Here is a 19,644-nt window from a genome sequence, read left to right as displayed (position 1 = left end):
CAAACACACTCACAAACACACCCATCATCGACCACCAGCGCTGTGGCAGCTCCACCACAGGGAGTGTCTTCCTTGCTGGATTTATCGATGCACAGTCAATTGCTGTTGTTGTTGTTTTTAGTCATTTATTTCAATACACTGTCATTATACTTCACACCCGGCGTGGAAACATTCTTCAAATAAATTGCACATCAAGAGCACACACCAATTGGTAAACAAGCGCAAGAACAACTTCAGAAAAATTTCACAGCATGAGCATAAAGGGGAGCGCTATTTGGGGGTTCCGAGGTGTGCAGACAGAGTGCCAGTTCTGGGTTGAGAGAAAGTCAACCCTATTCCTTCACAAAGAAAAAACAAACAAACATAAAGTGCCCTCTATACTTCAATATGTAAAACAAAATATGCCTCTTGAAAAAGCCTGAGATGTGTCCCTGAGCAAAAGAAAAAATAAAATAAACACACCTCTACAGTCAGAGATCATTTTCAATTCTCGGATGATGATTCGTCAGATCACAGTCTTGTTGGCACAAAACAATTAGAAGAGAGGGGACAGCTGTCTTTAGAGTTTGTTTCAGACATTGGTAAACATGCTGTGTGACGGAGACGCGCAACCCACCGTGAACGAACGGCAAATTTAGAACGTAAGTGACTGACGTCAGTGCAATTATTCACAAGTTTAAAGGTGCTTTCACGCCTGGACTGATTGCTTTGTTCTGGAACAGACGTGCCAAATTGGATTGCATGTACTGTGCAGTTGCATTCCATTGTGTTTGCTACTGTGTTTGCGCAGCGCTGCCAAGTTGTCGAGGACTGCTACTTCGCATTTGCAAGAAGGGCATAGACAACAATAGCGGGAAGAAGAGGAGCAGGGTAATATGGCGCAGAGGAAGCGGAATACCTAAATTTGGATTTGGGCAGTTGAACACATGATTCAGACGTTGGGCATGGCCCGTGACGAGAGTAAAATTCACAGAAATTGTGGATGGATGGATGAATCAATCAAAGAGATGGGCTACGGATGCTTCTCTCTTTGACTCAGTCATTCTTATTAACATGCGTTCAAAATATCAAGTCATGCTGACAAGTGATCCTCTGGTAACAGCTACCAGGCAGCACACACTTTGGCTGTTTGTTCTGTTGTCGTTCAACTGGTTTTTGTTCTTTGCAAATTAACTGACGGCCCCTTGTAGGCGACCTCAGTTTGGTTGTTTGGTTCCAGAGCCTAGAAATTTCCGTTACACACCGGATGCATCTTTATTTTCCGTGTGATTAATTTTGACGGTTTTTATTTTCTTTGGATCATATAACTGCCATCCTCATAGTGTAACGATTTACAAAAGGTCCTCGTATTGTTCCACTGACATCTGAAACCATGTACGGAACTGATTGTGACATAATCAGAGCTCTTGTATGAAGAGGCGAAACTGGCTTGAGGAACGCGATTAACCCATAATCACCTCTTCTTTTTGGCCAGGAGAAGGGTGAAGAGCTTCATCAGCGCTGGAGAAAAAGGATGACTCATCGTGATTGCTGCCTGTACAGTAATTTCTGTAGAAAAGTTTTCTGCTGAAAAACTTCCAATATAGTGTCAGTCTGAGTAATTTTGATACAAAGTTAATTGCCAGGGAAAACGCGCAATTCCATGATGTTTGTTGGAAATTATCTGTCTGTAAAGACCATAACTGTTGGGTTAATTCAGGTCCAAATGAACCAAACCAATAGAGGGGAATTGCTTCTTTGTCTTGGAACAATGTCCCTAATTGTTCCAGGCGTGAAAGCACCGTAAGGATGCAGGTTGAGGTGATTAGACAACAGATGATGCAGACCAAAGAGGCAGAACCTCCTTTTCATCATGGCCTGCAGGTGCCACCAAAAGCCTTGTTTCTGTCTGGCCATAATCTGGCCAACAATCATCACAGTAAAACCTGTGAACCCAATTCATCTCTGCCAGAAGACTTCATAGTGCAGGGCTCAACAAGGGAGGCTGGATGGCTGGACCACCGGCAGCGGACGAAGGGACATCAAGGTTTTTCTCTCTGCAAAAGGCGAAGGGAGAGTTAGGGCGGTGGCGGCGGCAGCAGCGAGGTGGAAAAGTGTGCAAAGGGTCAGCTGGACTCACCTGCATAGTGCTGTAGATCCAGGGAAGAAGTCTAGCCACTCTGGTATAAACTCCAGGCTTGTTTTCCTGGGCACAGCCAGAACCCCAGCTGGTGATGCCCGCCAGGTACCAGCGGTCCTCACTCTGACACACCAAGGGGCCGCCACTGTCGCCCTGAGAGATGCCATGCACACGTTACAAGTGTGCTGCTGAAACGCACGCACAACCTCAGTTGTCGGCTCATCTGGCCGACTCACCTGACACGAGTCCCGGCCTCCGCTCAGGTGTCCGGCACAGAGCATGTTCCTGGTGACGGCGCCGTTGTACACTGCGGGGCTGTTACACGTTGTGTCGCCGATGATATCCACCGTCACCTCCATCAGTGTGTCAGAGACCCTGGCTGCATTGGAGAGAGGATGTGATTTTTCTTTTTTGCCCCAAAAAATTAGAGAAAGGTATACGTAGATGATGTTCTGCTTTGTCTAGGTCTAAACAGACACGTTCCATTTTTCTCAGCTTGCCTGATGGACAACGATGATCTCATTGTGTTTCCTAAAATTGAACCTTACTGCTGACCTAGGCCATTTTGAGATCAACAGGAGTCGTTGTCATGTGGTTGGACAACTAGCCGAGTAAACAAGCGCAGTAAGGGAATACATTTTTTTTTATCTCTGCTAAGATTGGCTTGACATCATATCAAGTGGGTCACGGTGCTTCGAGGCGACCAAATCAGTTCACATGAACAAAAGCTTATTTTCTCAGGTCGTAAGAGGACAATTGTTGAATGAACAATGAGTAAGATAAGGTTCGGAACCGTATGAGTCTCCACTCACTACACCATAAAGAGCACAACATGTCAGTATTTGTAAAACAGGACATAAACTGTTTTACAGTTTTCATGGCTAGAGTTGTTTATTTATTTATTTATTTATTTATTTAATAGAATTTTTTGTTCTTTAGCTTACGATTGTTTTCATCCGTGGTGCCAAAACCAGATGTCCAGCATGCGGTGCCTACACGAAATCTCTGGTCAAAGGCCGGCAGACAAGCAGGTTGAACGTTCTCTGCAACGCAAAAGGACATAATGATTTATCACTGCAGTCATCCAGGCTCATACACACACACTGGGTTGGGTAAATCAGATTACAGTGAGGGCCAGTATCCAAACAAAGACTAAAAGCAGAACTCAGGCTCAATTGTTTTCCACAACATGTCATAACTGGGTCAGGTTATCAAGGTTTTCGGGTTGGAACTGACGATAGAAATTTGAGAATAAGACGAACACGCAACTGACCATCGAAATCAACTGGATTTCTAAGTTTGAGCAGAGCCACGTCTCGGTCATTCGTCTGGGTGTCGTAGTTCTCATGCAAGACAATCCTTTCGACCAGGTAAGGTTCAGGTAAAGAGCTTAGAGATACCACGCCACTGTACACCTGCCAGTTTCCCGGCACCAGATGTTGGTTACTGCAAAACAAAAAATAACCACATGGTTGAAGCAAATGAGACAGACAATGTAAAAATAAAAAAAATCTCAAATGGAGTTTTCCGTTTGTCACCTTGGAAAGCAATGGGCTGCAGTTAGCACAAAATCAGGAGAGATCAAGACTCCCCCACAAATATGAGAACCTCTGAAGTGGAGCGACAACTGCCAAGGCCACTGACCCAACTTCGCCTCCGTACCCCCGATGATCCGGGATGTCGACTGCTGCCGCCCACAGTCTAGAAACGGGAGTCAGTGTGAGAATGACGTTCAAAAACAACTAGCACACACACAGAGTGGCACACACACACACACACACAGACTCATGGGTAAGTGCTTTTTTATTAGCTGATATATCCCCAGAGACATAAAAAAATATATAAATGGAATATTCTCAATCAAGGTGTGCTGAGTCATTAAGGTGTATTTGGATTCGATGAACCAGGAAGAAAACCAGGAAGAAAACAACCAGTAAACAATTATTTATCAATGACTAGGACAAGGAAGGCAATGCTCTCTCACGTGTACACGGTTGTTTAAGGTTAATAAATTACTTTGAAGTCAACTTAATCTACACCTACACCCTCAATTGAACAGGTAATGTGATTCTACCCAGAAGTTTGATGGATACTATGTCAGGAGTGTCAAATATGGGTGAAATCTTCCTGAATTTGACCCAAGTCAAGATTAAAACTGTAAAGGTGACAAAGACGTGTTCATAAACTGGTCTCAGTCATTTAATCCATTAATCCATCCATTTTCAATAGCACTTATTCCTGAGCGTTTGGTCTGGGGGTCAGGTGGAGCCTATCCCAGCTGTCATAGGGCGAAGGCAGGGTGACACCCTGGACAAGTCGCCAGTTCATCACAGGGAGACAAACACAGACACTCACATACACATCTACGAACAATTTAGAGTTTCCAATTCACCTCACATGCATGTTTTTGGACTGTGGGAAGAAGGTGGAGAACCTGGAGAGAAGCCACGCATACACAGGGAGAACATTCAAACTCCACACAGAAAGGCCCCAGGCCCGGAGTCGAACCCACAACCTTCTTATTGTGAGGCGGCAGTGCTCTGCTAGTACTCTACATTGGTTTTGTCTATTGAAAATATATATATATACTAAGCCATTATTTCAGTGTTGTACTTCAACCAAAAAATTGGGGACATTGCACTGTTGTACGTCATACACAGTAATCATCTCTAATGTATTGTCTGCACCAAGAGGCATGACGGCTCTCTGTGACCAAAATGTATGAGGCAGGTTACATTCAACTGCCCGAGGTCCCCCTGTTCCTGCCGCAACGTGATAAACACGGCCCTCTGTTGTCTTTTGTCGCCCATAACCCCGTTACAATTGGCTCTGCAGCACGGCAATAAAAAACTGCAGGCGCAGGGGCGGTTTGTTCACTGCGGTTGGTGTAGGATGGAGGTGTTGTGCAAGCGCTTGTGACACGGGAACAGATGGAGGCTCCTTACCAACGCACTGCAGGGACACTCTCTCTCGGTCTTGACAGGTGGAGCTGCGTGACGCAACAGTGAGGAGAGGCAACAAGATGAACAACATATCGCAAACCGTTGGTCACGTTTATGCGGCCTTTATAGCAGAATAAGGCAGTAATATAATTTTCATTGGATTATAAATAATGTTAGACTGTCACGTTGACACCAAACTAAAAGGAGCACTAGCTCAGGATGCAGCATACCTGGTGCTCACCAGACCCTGGACAAAGGCAGAGGAATTCCCTGTCAGTGTCAAGGCAGTGGAGTCCTGGGACTGAATGGCTGTGGTGGAAAAGGCCCTGTGGTAAGGAAAAAGAGGTGCAGACATAAACTTTTGCAGCCAAAGAACATTTTGTCACAACAATGCAAAAGCACAACAGAGACATATCCTTGTCCTGGAACACATGTGTCTGCATTTTTATCAAAACTAGTTCAGCTCTGAGGGTCAGTGAGTAATTTTTTATTTTTTTTTTTAAACCAAAATGACATGGAGTGGTAGTGATGTGATCTCCTACTTTCTGAATCCCAGCTGAGCACACGTCTGGTCCGCGTGGCTCTGGAGCCACCCCTTGTTGCACACTGGCAGGAAGCGGCCGTCGGCGGCGGCCCTGACTTGCAGACGGCCGTCACTCGCGAACCTCACTGGGGGATGAGAGGACGAAGAGGAGCACTTAGATGGCGTCTCATCACCTAGATAGGCTTAAATCTGCGCGACAGTAATGCAGTGTCTTCGTCCGCGCCGCGACAAATAATTACAGCAAAAAGTCGACTCCGCAATGGGTTCATGTGAAATGCAATTACGTGCCGTCCGCTGAAGTGGAAACTTTGTGATTATTGTTCTCAAAAGCATTGCATGCTCCGAATGGTTGGAGGTGCAGAGGATTCACCACCGTCCATCTACGATTGATTTTTGCCTGCATTTCTTCCAGTGTTTTGTGTTTTTGTTCGGTGCCTGCGCCTCCTCCTCCTCCTCACCGCAGTTCGTCTCGTCGCTGCCCAGTTGGCAGTCCATCGCAGCGTCGCAGAACACCGGGTTGTCCGGGCAGATGTCTTCCCTTGGCACATAGGGTTCAGAATACGTGGGATCATACGCGTCGTCATCGTCGGGAATGTAGTTGCCATATGGCCGGCGGGCGCCAAACCGAACTGTTAGCACGGAAGAGTTGGCAGCGTTAGGCGCAGGTGATTAGTCATCAGCCGGATGTTTTGAATGAGCAACTAAAAATAAATACGTAAAACTCCTTCCAGCGTATTTGCACATTTCCAACAATGATTGAATTGATTGAAAAGTAGTGTCTCGCCAACATAAAAAAATGAAACTAACATTGCAAGTCCGCTAACATAACCCCTGTTTTAAATAAATCATGTGCCCTTTGCATTGACGTGTCACTAACAACAAAAAGGAGAATTTAACTTTACTTTTCTCATTACCGGGGCAGAAAAACTTACAATTACCCACTGCTTTTATCATAATTGAGAGCTACTGATCTTGGTAATGTCCCATTCCAATTCCAATTCTTCCATTAATGAGAAAATGGTGAATGAAAAATCAAAACCTAATTTCAATACCCGTCTCATTATTAAATGACTGGTACTTTTGACTTCTTTCTCATTGTCCAACAAGGCTGAGAAGCAACAATTACAACCTAGGATGGTGGTGTCCTTATTTCTTTTTTTTTTTTTTTAAAATCTTACAAATAATGCTTTTCAGTTAAAGGACACAGTCTAGCTATCAGGGTGAACCGGCACAGTGTAGCCTACTTCCGAGCCAGATGGCCAGAGCCAGCAGAGCCAGCAGGAGGAAGATTCCTCCTGAGCTGCCGTAACACTGGGCATTATTCTTGCAGCATCCTCTCCTTCTCCTGCTGCTGTTCGAGGCTGTTAACACACACATACACACAGTCTTGGATAAGTGCTTTACCTTTGCTTTACACGCATTCATACGGTATTTCTTCGGCAAAGGTATGTGGTGGACACGTTACGGAAACCCTCACCTGTGCTGGACGGTGCAGTCTGGGGGACAACCACGTGTGGTGGGTACTGTGGTATGTAATGTGGATAGGTGGCAGGGCTCAGGCCTGGGCGCACATTGTACACCACCTCCTCGTCCTTTTTGAGGGGGGGCTGAGTGTGCACAGCGACAGAGTAGGGAGGAGGGAGGTCGTTCTGCGTGGGGTTGGAAAGACCACTGGTCAGTGATCTGATCTGTTCTGGAGGCTGATCCCCCTCAATAGCAAGACTGGCATGGGCATGGGCATGCACAGTCCTTTGTAACGGTCATCTCTTACCCATAGAAACCAAACTTGTTGCGTGTAGGAAGGATTAGAACACACATTAGAGACAGGCATTGAAAAAAAAAAAAACTTCATGGTACCAATGCCAAGATATAGCCTATAGTGCGTCACACATTCCTGAATCTATTCTTATATCCGATGACGAACAACAACCTTTTATGTGGCAACCAATGCCTCGTTATGGAAACAAAGTGACAATGCAGCAAGCGTTGATCTGTGCTGATGTCCATGTTTTAAAATAACAAATTACAAAGATGATTCATTTCTTCTTCTCTTTTATAAAGGTTATTCAAAGGCGCTGAAATCGAACGTCACTTATGGATGAACTGTAACTTTTTGTCCAACCAAGAATGAGGGCTGATGTTTGGTGATTTAGTGATGGTTTCGTGTTTTTTTTACTGTGTTATTGGGCCATAATGCAATCTAAAAAGCCCATAAAACTGTAAATGGTCGTTTTTCCTTTCTATGTGGCCCTGTCATAAACATGTGGGCGTGAAAGCTGGAATAGACTCGAGCACCCATTCAGCATGAGACATAATAGCAAATGGATGGATGGATGGATGGATTTTTTTCCATTGGGATAAAGTCCATGAAGAGTTTGGAGCGGCTGAGTCACAGCTACCAGATACTCAGGGCGTTTAAGAAATTGCTTCCTTATTCAGTCTTAACATCCTTCAACATGGTTGTTGCTCAGGTGACAAAAAACTTTGCTGATATACTGTAAAAGTTCACCGATTATTCAACATAAATGATTGAATATCAATTTCTTTTTTTTTTTAAAGATTAGTAAATTAGCTTGACAAGTTTTATTTTAAATATTTGGGTATTCTAAACGCAATTATGATTAAGTAAGGAAGATGTTTCCTCATACATAGGTGCCTAATTCCTGGAACAGGAAGGGGAACTTCCAAAGTTAAAATAGAAACCTTCTGAAATAAGTTTAAAAAAATATTTGCATATCTTTAAAGCCCCTCCCCTCCTTGCACTGCCTTTTAGATTCTTCATGTAAAAGTGCACAGAACTACTGTTAGCTTGTAAGAGCTTATAAAAGCTGAACTATTTTGATATCAGCTCGTGGTGACAGACTGTACTGTGGTGTCTGGTTAAGAAAGCTGAACTACTGTGAAAGGGAAAAACAAATTCCAAGATGCAGAAAGTTATGTGACTGGACTGGTTTCAGTACACTGACAAATCACCTGTTCAAGATGTCACCCAACCTTTGGCATGCAAAGAAACAATGTTGTGGAGAAGGGAAATGGAAAGAGGTGAAACGAAAGTGCTTAGTCGGATCAGCTGGCTGGAATTTTCAAAAGTCTGCTATAGTTTTTGATGATATGATTCTGTTGTGTTTGATGTGACTAATGCAAATCAATTATTGAGCACAGTTAAAGAGTCATATGTGTCAAAATGATCTTGGTTGCAGCCTTCATGATGAATCTCCCCAAATTTAAACCTGCCATTAAACTTTGTCCCCAAAATCCAACCCAAAGGCCAACATAGCTGCTGCCATCAGCTTTGGCTGTTCATTAGTGCTATGATACATTAACTAGCACTTAAAGCCATAACTTGGACCAGAAAGAAATGTTTGCCAAAGGGGCGCTGAAAAGGCTGAGAGTGGGATGTTTCATAAGGCCCCGTCTATTGTTGGCAGATCCACTTTCAGAATGGGGCTGAAGGGAGCATACGTCTGACTGGAAGCAAAGTGGACAAGCTGAAATAGGTAGGGAGGTGGGTTTATCATATTTCCCACCATAGTGTAATTGGATCATCTTGCACAGTTTGCCTAAAGGCTGCCATAATGGAAAAATTCATGATGGTGGAAAAACACAGACAACACAAAGAAAAAAAATGACTGGAGGACTGGTTCATGTCTGACCTTTCGAAGGTAAATATTTCAATAAATATGAAAAGATACATTGACAGAGGTGCCAAGACACATGAACCTCAGTTGTCTATCCAGGTTTCAGGCTCCAAATCAAACCGTACACAAACATGCTCCTTCACCTCTTAAGAACATTCTGTAGCAAAGGGGTCACCAACTTTTTTGGCACTGAGAGCTACTTCATGGGTCCTGAGCCATATGAAGGGCTACCAGTGTACTAGTTTCTCCTGAAATAACAAACTCTCTGAGTTATATATTATTATTAATGATACTTATCTATGTGAAGACACTTATCAAGCTCATGAGTTCTCAATAATTATCAAAAATGACTTCACAAGGTTGGATAAAATTGAATTTTAGACACAGCTCAACGAGCTGTACAATTTTTCGAACGGGTCTGCGGCCAACTCATGAGGTCCTTGGGGGCTACCTGGCCACCACGTTGGTGACCCCTGCTGTAGGGCTTCATCTGACTTTCAAAGAATACATTTGAACATCTCTCTTGTAAATGATCATAGCTCGCTTTGCATGTTTCACTCTGGATAAGTGGAAAAGCAGCTTGTCTTTGAATAAAATTATAAACTTAGCTCCAGGCTGGCATCCAGGGATGAGTCAACATCTGAAAGTTGGTACATTCATCCAAAGTTACGTGCCTTTTCAGCCATGTGCCATGTGATACGTTTACTTTAGAAAGAAATTGAGTTCAATTCTTTCAGGAAATGTGTCTTCTTTTATTGTCCATTACAATATACTGTTTAGCCGTCTGGTGACGCCTTCGCTATCAAAAAGACAATGTCATTCTTCATATTGTCACTGGCAGTCAATCTTTAAGCAAATGAACAGAGCGAAAAGCTTCTGATTGCTCAAGCTTCTTAGGCACACACCTTCACAAAACAATCAAACGTCATGGCACTAACACAGAGAAACAAATAGACCATTCGTTGACAGCCACAAGGCTTAGAAGTCAGAACAGCAGAAGACAAACAGAAAAACATTAAACTTTTAAGTTAAGAGATGAAAACAATAGAAGAACTCACTGGGTCAGGGTTTGCCATCGGACGTAGGTAGGCTGAGAGTGAAGAGTGGAGGTGAAACCAGGTGGGTGGAGCCTTTTCAGCAGTAAGGGGCGTCCGTGTTCACGCAGCAACACTCACAGCGTGACTGTGTACCAAAGTGAGCACCTTTGCTTGTTTTACTGAGTCCTTTCTGCCGTGTTTGCCTCTGACCCCCGCATGAGCAGCAACAGGTAGATCCGCCCCCACCCTGCCCTCTCCAACACCTCCCTCCTCCACCATTCCTTCAACTGTCCATTCTTCTTCAGTCAGAGACAGGCACGCCCAGCGCACCAGTTAAGCACCTGGCAGACCGGTTTCAGGCCTCCATTCTCAGAAGGAAGCTTTGCTATGGCTCAAATGACACCAAAATGGCCATCAGGGGCCCTGAGACAAAGGGTCCTTGATGTCCAGAGAGGCAGACGATTTGTGAAACTTTAACTTATGATACCCTCTTTGCAAAATTTAAATCACAAAAGGGTTCAAGGTAAAGAGTAAAGAAATGCTGTGTGAGAGACTCCTCTGTCAACAAAGGTAGGAAGTAAAGGAGGCGACTAGTGTGCAAATGCAAAAATCCACAAATACAAAACTTGATTTTAAACGGTCCCCAAATAACTCCAGTCATGGTTCCATACAATGATTATTCCCAGATCTTCAGATCTACAATACACTGTGGAATCCAGTCATTGTTAGACGCGAGAAGCCTCGGGTATGGAACCGTCCAACAGCATTCTTGGCCTTCTGGTTATGGCCTGCAGCAAAAACTGTTGAATTTTTTTCTCACATTAAAAAATAAAAAAAATTATAAAAAACCTGCCACGTTCGGCCTCAGAGGACAAAAAAAAGAAGACAAAAGCAAAAACTTGGTGGTGCTGTCACAAAACCGGGAGAGGTATCTCGGTTTCCACAAGAGTGGTCCATAGATAAAATAAATAAAATCAAGTACAATACAATAAATGACATACAGTAAAAATTAATGTCAGGCTAAAATGCCAGTGTTTCCAGAGGCCAGACATATATCTAAAGCTGCTTCTTTCAATTGCCTTAATAAGGCTCCACAGGTGGGAACACCAGCGTTCACAAAAAGCTGATTTGCACTGTGCCATCTGGGACACGGAGGAGGAGTCTCATCACATCATTGCAGGCTACAGTGAGTCTCTGCAGGCTACGGTTCGGTTGTATCGCCACCACAGATGTGCTGTGTACACGGGAGTAGCATAGGTCCTGAATAAAAAACATTTAACACCAGGTGAACACATGCTAAACTTTTGCAACGACGATGTTCGCTTATCGTTTGAGGAACTTTTTTTTTCCAACACCCTGACCTCGAATGACTGAAACTTCCTTCTAGTTTCTTTCACGTGCTGACTTTGTGTTGATGTTGTTTACTTTACTTGTTTACTACGGACCAAAGTTCATATGTCCGCCCTGAAAGTTTCACACGTATTTATCCAATGTCTGTTATCTCGTCGGTTTGAATCGCCCAGCGCCCAGTAGCACAGCAGCAGTACTTTTAGCGACAACAATCTCCTATAGTGTCTTAAGTGTAAAGGTGCTTTAATCGGCTAATCCTAGAGCCCCCCCCCCCCCCCCCCCCCCCCCGCCATCCTCTCCTTCCCCCTTCCCCAACACATTTAAACCTGAACATTATGAAACAGATGGTGTGACGAACATGTGCCTTCATCAAACAGAAAGGTTCTCTTAGGAGATTGACGATGCAACCACAAGCACGTTGGTTGTATGCAATCATGCCTTCCAAGTGGCAATAATAATATACAACATTCATTCAATCATTCCTTTTTAACCATATTACATGTTTTCACTATGTTGCTGCTTGTTCTCAACCTCGGTCAACACATAATACTGCTATTAACAACATGCAATCTGTTTGGCAATTTTCGGTTCTTTTTCCACATGTATTTATTAGTTATTATAAAAGGGAAGTGCATTAAAAAAAAATGTTCACCCGGTGTATTTTATGGGAAGTGTGCTTCCACAAACAACTGGTATATGTGAATAACGGACATTGTGGAGACTGAGGTAAACACTTCACGCCACACAGCCACTATGTCGTATATGCAAAGATAGCAAAGGACATTTTGTGGCATATTTTCCTTTTTGAAAACTCTGTGCTGTGATTTAGAGAAAAAAAAAAAAGTTGTGAAGCCCCGACACACAACAAATGAATATGCAGTGCAAATGGAACATAACGCACATGAAATAGGTCTGAACAACAGGGGCTTGAACATTTTCGACAGACACATTATGCCAGCAGCAGTTAAGTGTCACAAGACATTAAAAGTAGAGATGCACTCACCTCATACTACAACTAGAGGGAGATATATCTATGTGAAAACGTGGCCGCTTGTTGATGCCTGCCCTTTGCCGACCCCAAACGTGACAGGAGAAGTCCCACTGCAGAAAAAAAAAGTCCCACATCTCATGCGAAGTTCCCACTGCTCGCACAAGACAGAAACCAAAAAGCAACAGGAAAAAAAAAAAGCCCAGACAGTGCTTTTACATTTAGGAACCAAAACTTTGTCATATGAATAAAAAGCGGAAGTGGGGTTCAGAGTTCAGGCAAGAGCTTTCTCAGAAATCCAAAAAAAACTCCCGTGTAATTCGACACACTAAGTTACTCTGAAGATAAAGTAGATACACAGATAATAGTTCCATGTAATTTAACTAAAAATGAATCAACTGCTAGTAACTTTATATTAGACATTGTTTGTGAAAACAAATAAAGTTGACATTTAGTTGAACTTCATGCGGTTTCATGGCAAATGTCAGGTGGGGAAATTACCTCAAAGCCGCCGTTGTCGGTGATGAAAAAAGATTTTCAGCATCGGTGTAGATTTTTGATAGTCAAGGCACTCATGGCATGCTCTTATCTGCTCACATCTAGCCTGTGACATTTTTCACTGGTAAAAGGACCCTCCTAAAATGTGTCATATACTTATAATGTACATCAATAAAAAGTAATTTCCAGACTTCACACACGTTTTGCACATTTATTTTGCTTGTTGCGCTCAAGATTAGCACATAGATTTGGATTTTACACAACATTCACAAAGCTCCAACATTACATATCTGAGAAATATATGAATACTTTTTGCAAGTCAACAGTTTCTTGCTTGCTTTTTTTTTTTTAGTTTTCTAAAAAAATAAACAAAAAAAATAAAGATAATTAAAAAAATAAAAAGAGTACCTCTCTTTAAAGTTTTCTTTTGCTGTTTGTTGTTTCTACAATTCTTACAGCAGGTCACATCTTTTCTTTGATGAGCATCATGTCTGCGATAAAGGTGCGCAGCACTAGGAAAAAACAGAAAACATGAGAGGAAGGGAAAAAGCTTGAATCTAATTTTAGGAAGTACAAGCGATGGGGCAACTTGACGTCACTGGTGGAGGCTGCAGCCGGAAACGCGTCGCTGATAGGGTGGGTGGTTAAGCAAGAGAGGAGTCTGTGACAAATCATATGAGAGGCAGTCTGCCTCTTTTCATTTGGTCTTTACACAAGGACTCGGACGATCCGAGAAAGAACGGTTGAACCTGACGAGTTTCTGCAAGAGCCTCAACTTGTTATGAGCTGAACCATCCACCAGTTAAAAGAGAACGGATGTTTCCACCAGCCAAGGCGCCTTGCTGAGCGATGACATAAAGGAACTTTCTGACCGCAACTCCGTGGACCACGGCTGGATGATTAATGCTCAGCTGATGGCAGCAATGGACGCGATCACGGGGACGCTGCTTCTCGCTCTGATTGCGGGCCTAAACATTGTGTCAGGTGGGCTTACTTGTGATTTTCATCTCTTTTGTGCGATAACAACAGCTTTAATACAACTTTAGGGATTATGACAGCTGGTCAAAAATTGAAGATCTCTGATTTATTCATTCAGAAGATCACTCATTTCCTGAGGCTAGGATTATTCCCAACATGCCTATTTTAAATAATAGCGATAATTCATATCTCCACATACTGCCGTAATGATAAAAAAAAAAAAAAAACACATGGGATTTTCTGAATCTTCACAAGTACAACATGATGATTGCTTTACATCGCAGTTCTACGTGTTCTGGTACTGATTCACAGACAAATAAGTGTCTCTTCCTATTGTTGCTTTGGCAGGGTTGAGTGTTCCTCGGCCTGAAAAACTGGAGTGCGATATTCTGGATGGCGAGGTCACATTATTTTGGCAACAGCCTGTGGGAGCCCCCTCAAACTTCCACTACAACGTGCAAATGGCCAAGTACGTTCCACATCACACTTCAGCGTTCTTCTACAAAATGTGACTGTGAATTCTCATTGTGGAATAGTGAAAAGTGAAGTGTTGTAACCCGCGACCGCTTTATCTTTTTTTGTCGTTGTAACCCAGGCATGATGAGAAATGGGCTAGAGTACCGAGCTGCACAGGGATCAAAGAGGCCCACTGTGAGCTGAGCAGTCTCATCAAAAACTATCGCACAGCCTACAAAGTCAAAGTTCAGCTCGTCGCCGGGGTTAATGAGTCTGCATGGGCTATCAAGAAGTTTCTTCCCAATCAAAGTAAGAATTTAGGAATGAGTTTGATATCAGTGATACTGTACAGCTAACCGTAGACTTTAGCTACAAGGATACTTTTTCCTTACTGTTTCTCACTACCCTAGGTAAACTGCGGGCGCCCTCCTTCAATGTGCACGTCACATCCAGCTCTTTGACCGTTAACATTGTCAAAACACGATTTCTGAAGGAGCTTTTCCCCTTTGGGCTAAAGTACACCATTTTCCTGGAGGAGAGAGGAAATCATAATAAGGTGGGAGTGCACGGATCACGAAAAACCAACCAACACAAAAATTTCTTCCAACAATCAACAGCTGACTATCACAGCCCAAGCTATGTTGTAATGCTGGGCATTGGGCAACTCCTTGACGTGTTACTGATTTTTATCCAACAGAATACCACTGCATACATGACAGATGAAAACGAGGAAGATCTGGTGCCTAAGATGTTTAATTATCTCCACTGGGGACAAGAGTACTGTGTCAGCGTGATGGTGGAGGGCCTTGGATCGCTCTCCACCAGCCGTGCATCACAGCAGTGTTTGCATCTTCCCGATGAAGGTAAAATAGTAATAATAATAATAATAATAATAATAATAATAATAATAATAATAATAATAATACAGACAAACAACTGAGCTACAAAGCTTTAACCGAAGAAAATGTTTCAGCCGGATATTATAAGGTCAAAGTTAGCAGTTTAACATGAAAACAGGAAACAGGAAATCATTAAATTGGTAGAAACTCAAAAGCCCACCATCTCCTTCAACGCTGATATATTGTTGCAAGTTCAGAACTTAGTAAAGCCGCAAAGCTGCAGCTGCGGGTGGTGCATTTATGACACTAATCACAACTTTTACTGTATTCTCAAACAACGGTGTCGGACCACTGAGGCTAAAATTGAGATTTTCCCAGAGAGTGCTGCAACATTCTACATGTTTGAGAGGACAGTTTTTGAGTACATTTTATATTAATGTTGGCTATTTTTCCTTACAGAGTGGTACATTACAGCTGTGGTATCCCTGTCTGTTCTGGGTGTGCTTGGCTTTGTTGCTGTCATAGCTACAATCACGCTTTGTTACCTGAAACGTCCAGAAAAAACACCTGTTGCGCTGGTGAGTATGTTCATAATTGAACTTGAATATCAATTTTAATGTGAATGCATACTGATGCACTACATATTAATGCAGGAAGCTGTGTGCAGCTAGCAGCACTGTGACAGTCAACCCCAGTAGAATAACACATGTAAACCCATTCACATACATATTTGTATTACAGTCACTGTAAATCTAATTATTTAATTCATAATTTTCCAGAGACCTTGTTCTATTCTGTACCTTACAACATTAAAGTAAGGTTTGAATGAATGAATCGAATGAATTTTGTGACCTCAAATCAGCCAAAGGCACAGTTTAGGAATAAACATGTGCACGAATACCATTAGTATTATAATAAAACATTATGTAACAGATTCATAAGAACACATCAATCAATTCATTGAATAGATGACATGGTAACTACACCCATGAAAAGGGTTTCTGCATTTCTGCAAATATCAGGAAATCAGTGATCTGGTATCATCAACCCCTACGGGAATTTTAAATATACATTCTTGATATTAGTCCTGTTGATGTTCCTTGAAAATACCCATAATGATCAATATGACAAACCTTCCTCTCCCTTTCCCTTTCCCTTTCCCTTCCCCTTCGAATCTCTCTTCAGAAATCCCCTTTGAGCGACTGGCGCCCTCTGCCTATTGCAGAAGGGACTGTGGAGGTAGTGACAGACAAAGGCTGGTTTCTGACCAATTATAGGACACAAGGTGAAGACCAAGCCAAAACCCCTCTGACCAATACCACGGTGACAGAGGACAGCGACGATGAGGACAGGAGGACGAGCATGGACAGCGGGGTCAGCATGGAGCCCAACTCAATTGAGAACCGCCAAGAGAGGCCTTCCAACAGGCAGGACGACAGCGGATGTGGGAGCTTGGGAGAACAGGAGAGCTCCACGAGCGACCAGACTACTTACCCCCTAGAGAAGGAGAGGAGTCCAATGGACATAGCCAGCGACAAGGGGGATAGCGGCGTGGGATGGGGCTTCCAGTTCCATTCTTCTTCCTTGGACGGGAAGCAACAGAGCAGCGGGCCACTGAAGGAGGCGGTCTATGGGGGCAACTACCGGAGCCAGACACCACGCGACGTGGAAATTGAGATCTGCGACAACAAGGTGGAGCTTTCGCAAATGCTCAGCGATCCATCTTTGGCCGAAGTGATCCAAGGCTACAGAGCTGGACTACAGTCATGCATCTGCTCAGGAGCAGGCCTGTGCACATGGTGTCATAAAAATGTCCCTTGTGCGACCCAGATTACCAAACAGTACATAGCCACAAGTGCCGAAAATAGACTACAGAGTGGGAAATGTAATTCGATGGACGCATACAAAGGGATTCCATTTCCACTTTTCCCAAAAGACGCTCAAACTGACTCCATCACTGTGAATGACCTAATACCTTTTTCTCAGCTCCAAGAAACTTTCCCGATGCTCTCTGCTTTTACTCCACTACCCGCCATGGATGAAGGACAGGACATCAACATGAGCAATTTGCCGCTGTCCCTCTGTGACGTCCAGCTGATAACTGACTGATGCACCGTCAAATGCAAAACACTATTTATGAACTCATGCTGACATAGCCTGACACATGAGTTTAAAGGGTTAGGGTTAGGGTTAGGGTTAGTTAAAAACTTGCCACAGAAATAACAACATAAAATATGAATGCTGCATATCTGATCACAGCAATGCAAAGGACGGCTTCAGTTAGTCTCGCTTCGACAAATGACAAAAAAAATAAATAAAAAAGACACAAAAAAACAAGCTGTTACTGAACAAAGACAGGAAGTAAAGGCAAACCACACTCGGCAGCTGAAGGAGTCTGAGGAGCACAGACAGAGACCCCAGTCAACCTCTCGTTCTTACTCACAACTTGTCTCTGCCAGAATTAAAACTTTGTGTGGAGCAACTCAGAACAAAATCTGTCGGACAGATAAGGCGAAGATTCTACTACCAACAATTCCATCAATTATTTGTCCTTAGATAGTATAAGAAGAACTCCCTTTTAAGTCTGTCAATTTCCTGCCATATCACAATCAAAATTCTAGAGTCACAAATATTTATTGCCTTTGTTTTAGGGTAGTAATAGTAATATTTTCAAACAAATATGTCCTTGGATGTACATTTAAATATCGATGCCTGACTGGATGCCGTATTATTTTGTTGTAAATATTCATGACGGGATTGTATTTATTTATTGCATATAAAGCTGGTGAATTCCCACTCTACATTTATGGTTGAGCAAAAGAAAAACTGACACTGGAATTTTTATTGGAGAAAACCAATAAACAAACAATTTTGGTCGAGTCACCGTGAGTCACCACCTAAATAATTTTTTTTCTTTTAAAAAAACACAGAAAAAAACCCTCACTAGCACTGTAGCACAATTTGAAGAACACTTTGGGATACCTATGTGCAAAGCCTGCACAGGAAGCAGCGCGGTGGTTTCAAGAGTTTCAACCAAGAAGAAAACACTTCCTTTTTTAAGGTTCCTTTCAGTTTGAAAAAGTTCCATTTCAAACTAAGGGCAAAGAGGACTGTTTCTGACTTAGTTTAGCTAGTGTGCCGTAGATACTTTGGCAGATGATGTAGATCCTGGCATGAAGTATTCTATGGCAAAAAAAAAAAAGAGAAAATTACAAAATGTGAGATCATTTGAGGGAAAGACACAACATTTGGTGTCTTGAAGGTTAAGTTAAGGCAGCTGGAGTGGTTAGTGGTAACTTGAAGTCAATTTGCCTCTCACCAGAAAGGGTTCTTCAGTTCATGTCACTAGTTTCGTAGTTACTCATTCGCTACAGATCTGAGAAATCAAAAATTAGAAAAAGGATTGCTATTAAATGTGGTTGTAGCGAAACAAAAAGGGTGGGTCCGAACGTTTACAGGACCTATCTACTGTATACCATACCACATTTCATTGTGTGCTAAGAACAACAAGTTTTTGAGTGTAAAACCACTTTATTAATGCAGTAACATACCATAACAACGTGATATGAGCTGAGCAACTGCTTAGCTCTAAATGTTAGCTAATTCAATTTACTTTTGTGAGCTAATTACCAGTTAAATTAATTTTATTTAGAAAGCTGTGTCATTGTCTGCCACTTTTGAAGGCCATTAAATATCGTCTGAATCTTTGATACTGAGGAAACAAAAAATTTGATTGCCTGTTTGGTGGCTTTTATCATACAACAAGGAAAAATACTTTTCATACTAAGGCATAACTGTCCAGAGATCAAGAACATGATAACAACTGGAGTAATGTTTAAAGGAAAAACAGAAAATATAAGACTTCCATCCACCACAAACAGTTCATGACAAGTCTGTGAGAAGTTGACCTTTGATTAACTTTGTTGAGGCAGTTAAAGATAAATAGGAATCAATTAGATACATTTTATGACAGCAACCATTTCAGCTTCAAAAGGGGAAAAACATTGAGGAAAAAAAAACAATCCAGCAACAATCCAGCAACCGTTCGCAACCGAAAGTATCACAAGATGAGAAATGCTTGACTTTGGAGGGAAGTCTCCTACTGTTTAGCAGAAATCTGCCTTGCCTGATTATGGTTGTGGTTAATCTTCCGCTTTCACATCAAATGTTGTTGCGAGTGTGAATATTTGTGAAACATAGGTTTGGGCGTGCAGATGTGTTGACGAATGTGTGAATGTGCCTGTCGAGTTATCTT

The 19,644-nt window shown here is 42.6% G+C and overlaps 2 protein-coding genes across 2 annotated transcripts; one reads left to right on the top strand and one right to left on the bottom strand.

Annotated features, from left to right (window-relative positions):
• Nucleotides 1-99: 99 nt before the first annotated feature.
• On the bottom strand, nt 100-10,482 carry tmprss13a (transmembrane serine protease 13a). Its single transcript, XM_076036107.1, has 13 exons — nt 10,302-10,482; nt 7,083-7,254; nt 6,850-6,966; nt 6,064-6,234; nt 5,604-5,730; nt 5,292-5,387; nt 5,065-5,108; nt 3,658-3,820; nt 3,393-3,565; nt 3,064-3,162; nt 2,356-2,498; nt 2,120-2,272; nt 100-2,036 (listed from the first exon to the last, which is right to left on the bottom strand). The coding sequence occupies exons 1-13, from the start codon at nt 10,317-10,319 to the stop codon at nt 2,022-2,024; spliced, it is 1,491 nt and encodes a 496-aa protein (XP_075892222.1). The 5' UTR covers nt 10,320-10,482; the 3' UTR covers nt 100-2,021.
• Nucleotides 10,483-13,727: 3,245 nt separating this feature from the next.
• On the top strand, nt 13,728-18,272 carry il10ra (interleukin 10 receptor, alpha). Its single transcript, XM_076036106.1, has 7 exons — nt 13,728-14,100; nt 14,443-14,563; nt 14,690-14,859; nt 14,961-15,106; nt 15,248-15,413; nt 15,849-15,967; nt 16,575-18,272. Exons 1-7 carry the CDS (start codon nt 14,013-14,015, stop codon nt 17,496-17,498), a joined length of 1,734 nt encoding a protein of 577 aa, XP_075892221.1. The 5' UTR covers nt 13,728-14,012; the 3' UTR covers nt 17,499-18,272.
• The last annotated feature ends 1,372 nt before the right edge of the window (nt 18,273-19,644 follow it).

The sequence above is a fragment of the Nelusetta ayraudi genome, unplaced genomic scaffold (genome assembly GCF_046127955.1).
Source record: "Nelusetta ayraudi isolate G7.1 ecotype Tasmania unplaced genomic scaffold, CSIRO-AGI_Nayr_v1 ptg000048l, whole genome shotgun sequence".
NCBI lineage: Eukaryota > Metazoa > Chordata > Actinopteri > Tetraodontiformes > Monacanthidae > Nelusetta > Nelusetta ayraudi.
Note: the sequence above shows the minus strand (reverse complement) of the source record. Positions and strands in the feature narration are given on the sequence as shown.

What these genes read in the sequence shown, in the direction of transcription:
- tmprss13a (XM_076036107.1), bottom strand. An exon ending in GCTCAGCTGGGATTCAGAAA is followed by an intron (nt 5,388 to 5,603) that starts GTAGGAGATCAC and finishes TCCTTACCACAG; the next exon opens with GGCCTTTTCCACCACAGCCA. An exon ending in GAGGCCGGGACTCGTGTCAG is followed by an intron (nt 2,273 to 2,355) that starts GTGAGTCGGCCA and finishes GGCATCTCTCAG; the next exon opens with GGCGACAGTGGCGGCCCCTT.
- il10ra (XM_076036106.1), top strand. Translation starts at nt 14,013, where the DNA reads ATGATTAATGCTCAGCTGATGGCAGCAATGGACGCGATCACGGGGACG. An exon ending in AGAGAGGAAATCATAATAAG is followed by an intron (nt 15,107 to 15,247) that starts GTGGGAGTGCAC and finishes TTTATCCAACAG; the next exon opens with AATACCACTGCATACATGAC. An exon ending in AAAAAACACCTGTTGCGCTG is followed by an intron (nt 15,968 to 16,574) that starts GTGAGTATGTTC and finishes ATCTCTCTTCAG; the next exon opens with AAATCCCCTTTGAGCGACTG.